Source organism: Phaethon lepturus, unplaced genomic scaffold (genome assembly GCF_000687285.1).
Source record: "Phaethon lepturus isolate BGI_N335 unplaced genomic scaffold, ASM68728v1 scaffold48138, whole genome shotgun sequence".
NCBI lineage: Eukaryota > Metazoa > Chordata > Aves > Phaethontiformes > Phaethontidae > Phaethon > Phaethon lepturus.
Genome location: NW_010556383.1, coordinates 18176 through 20845, shown reverse-complemented (window position 1 = coordinate 20845; position 2670 = coordinate 18176). Strand labels below are relative to the sequence as shown.

At 48.9% G+C, this 2670-nt stretch overlaps 1 protein-coding gene across 1 annotated transcript in view; it reads left to right on the top strand.

The window, feature by feature from the left end:
- Positions 1-1656: 1656 nt before the first annotated feature.
- The window catches only part of PXDC1 (PX domain containing 1), a 14899-nt gene continuing 13885 nt past the window's right edge, over positions 1657-2670 (top strand). Inside the window, exon 1 of the mRNA XM_010292454.1 lies at positions 1657-1734. Within this exon, the coding sequence (XP_010290756.1) occupies positions 1657-1734 (78 nt within the window). The remainder of the gene's footprint in view (positions 1735-2670) is intronic.

Here is a 2670-nt window from a genome sequence, read left to right as displayed (position 1 = left end):
GCATGATTCTGTGGAGTATCAGTCCTCAGGGATATTCAGAAGTCACCTCGACATGGTGACATGACAGATCAGTAGCCTGATCTGACTTTGGACTTGGTCCTTCTTTGGATGAACCAAAAGACTGCCTGAAATCTCTTCCATTGGACATTATTCTGTGATTTTTTTTTTTTATACCTCCTCTTGTGGCTGGGACCTTCCTGCTATTTCTCCATCTGCATCCTGAATTGTGTGTGTGTGTGCTCATGGGATAGAACATATGTGAGGGAAAGGAGGAGGAATGAGGGTACCAGATGAAAAAGATTGAGCACTGCAGTATTAATGAATATGGTAGCTGGGGAAAAGGAGCATATCTCCTGTTGGAGCCATACAGTCTGGTCACGGGGGAGAGCAGAGTAGCGGTCTTCTGTGCAAGACAGCTTATGTGTCTTCCCTAAAGATCTGTGCTCATGGGCTTGTGCAAACAAGGATGTGGGCTCAGGATCTGAATCTATAGGCCTTAAATCTTTCTTGCAGTGTGGGTTAGCAGAACACAGTGAGATTTCTTCTCCCTGGATTTATTTGCTACTCCTTTTTCCACTTTGATATCTACTCTGCAGTCTTCCCATAGGGGATGGAGAGAGGATTAGGTGAGCAGGTCTCAATGCAATATTTTAATCTTTATGTACATAGTAAAATACATAGCATTGAGGATTATCGGCATTTCATCTTGCACACATCTTCAGAAAGTACACCTTAGCTTCTGCTCTTGCTCAGCCTCCTATACATACTGAACTGATTTTCAGAAAGTAGGAGATCTCCTGGACATTCTTTCTTCCTCTCCTGACCACAAGTCTGAAGTGGAGCCCTTCAGACTGGAGAAATAGGGTTTGCCCACAGTTTGAGATCATGTATACACAGCAACTTGTACCTAGCAACATGTCTCCAGAAAAATAGGCTTCTATGTGTCATCACTGAGGATGGCATATGAGACATACTTGACTTAGGCATGAACTTACTCTTCCTTGGAAGGCACTAGAGGATTGTTGAGACAACGTGCCCATTGTGGACACCGACCGTCAGGACCGCGTTGTGGTTTCATTACGAGCCATGGAGCACATGCTGCGATTCCTTGTCCCACTTGGTTTGGTAGAAGCATGCGGCGTGTTACCCGCGGTTGTCAAAGTGTCATTAGTTGCAGATTTGGTGGCTCACGTGGCAGGAATAGGACAAGCCTACCAAGGCTTGTGTGCTTGACATCAGGAGTTGGCTCTCGGTTCGTTCTCCTCCTCTGCTGAGCTCGTTTCCTGCTCGTTTGCAGCTCTGGGCCCCTCTCCCCCGCCGTGAGCCAGCGTGCCAGGTACGCAGCTGCTGGCCTGTTCTCTCGGCCTCCTGCAGCTGCTCCGGCACCAGCGTCCCCGAGCAGGAAGGATGCTGCCGGCCTCTGGTGCTGTTTGTGCTGTGTTTTTCCAGAGACGTGTTGCTATGCATAAAGTTGCTACGTACGCGTGGTCTCAAACCGTGGGCAAGTCCTCTTCACCCAGTCCTAGGGACTCTGCTTGGGGCTTTTGGTCAGGAAAGGGGCAGGGATGGTGTCAAAGGGATTGCCTCCTCCTTTCTTAAAATGAGGTCACTGACTGCGGGGGTTGTGCACACAGCAGAACCGTGCCAAAAGCAGATATGCCGCCACCCTGGGTTAGGCGTCCTGCCCGCATTGTCCCTCCCGTCACCCAGCGTGTGGGCTCCCTTGTGCGCAGGGTGAAGAAATCTTAGAGGTTTGTGGTATTTGGCAACATGGTTGGTGGTAAAAAAGGAGCCAGTGGGGCTCCAGTTTACCTCGAGCCCTATAAACATAGGTGTTTATAGCATTTAAATCACTTGAAATGATAGTTGATTATCCAAGCGCGGTACGGGTAGAGAGCAAAGTTTTCTTGGGAGGAGTTTGCGCGTGTTTTCCATTAGCAGTCAGACCAGGGCCAGGGCAGAGGAAAAGGCATGAGAACAGCCTTTCACCATGACCTCACTAAGAGATTTCCCAGCTCTGAGCTCAGCTCTGTTGCATGACTGAACAAGTGGAAGAAAGCGCAACTGGTTCCAGGCTACTGGTTGCTTTATTGGTGTCTTCTTTTTACTTTATAGCAAACAGTCTGAATGAGAGTTCTTGGGGTCTAAAAGCCACAGATGGAAAGTTAGGCAGATATTTATGGTCTGCGGGCAGAGACACCGCCTCAGGACATGCTGTAGCGGCTATACGGATGCTGCATACGTGGCCACTGAGTCCCGTGCACTCCAGATGCACCCAGTTTGTGGTGTGTTCGTGTCAGGATTAGTGAATGGTGGAAGTGCTGGCTCTGCCTGCAGAATCAGCTGGCATGTGCGTGTCTCCTTGTCTGGGTGTTTCCAGACTTTGGAGATCCTAGACCAGTCTCTGTTTTCGGTTGTGGGTTTTGTTTTGTTTTTTTTTTTACTTCACCTTGCCTAAGCTTCTAAACAGAAAAAAGAAGACGGGCAGAGGAGAAACCCACACAAAGTGAAGAATAGAGATGGAAAGCTCGGGTACAGTTCTTAGACAAGTCCTGGTTCCTGCTCAAACTCCGTATATTACCTGGGGGAGAAAGGAGCTTGAATGGGGCATCCTGGCCTGCAGTCTCTTGCTGCTTCTGCTGAGGCTGGGGTTTCCTGAGGTGAAGCCTT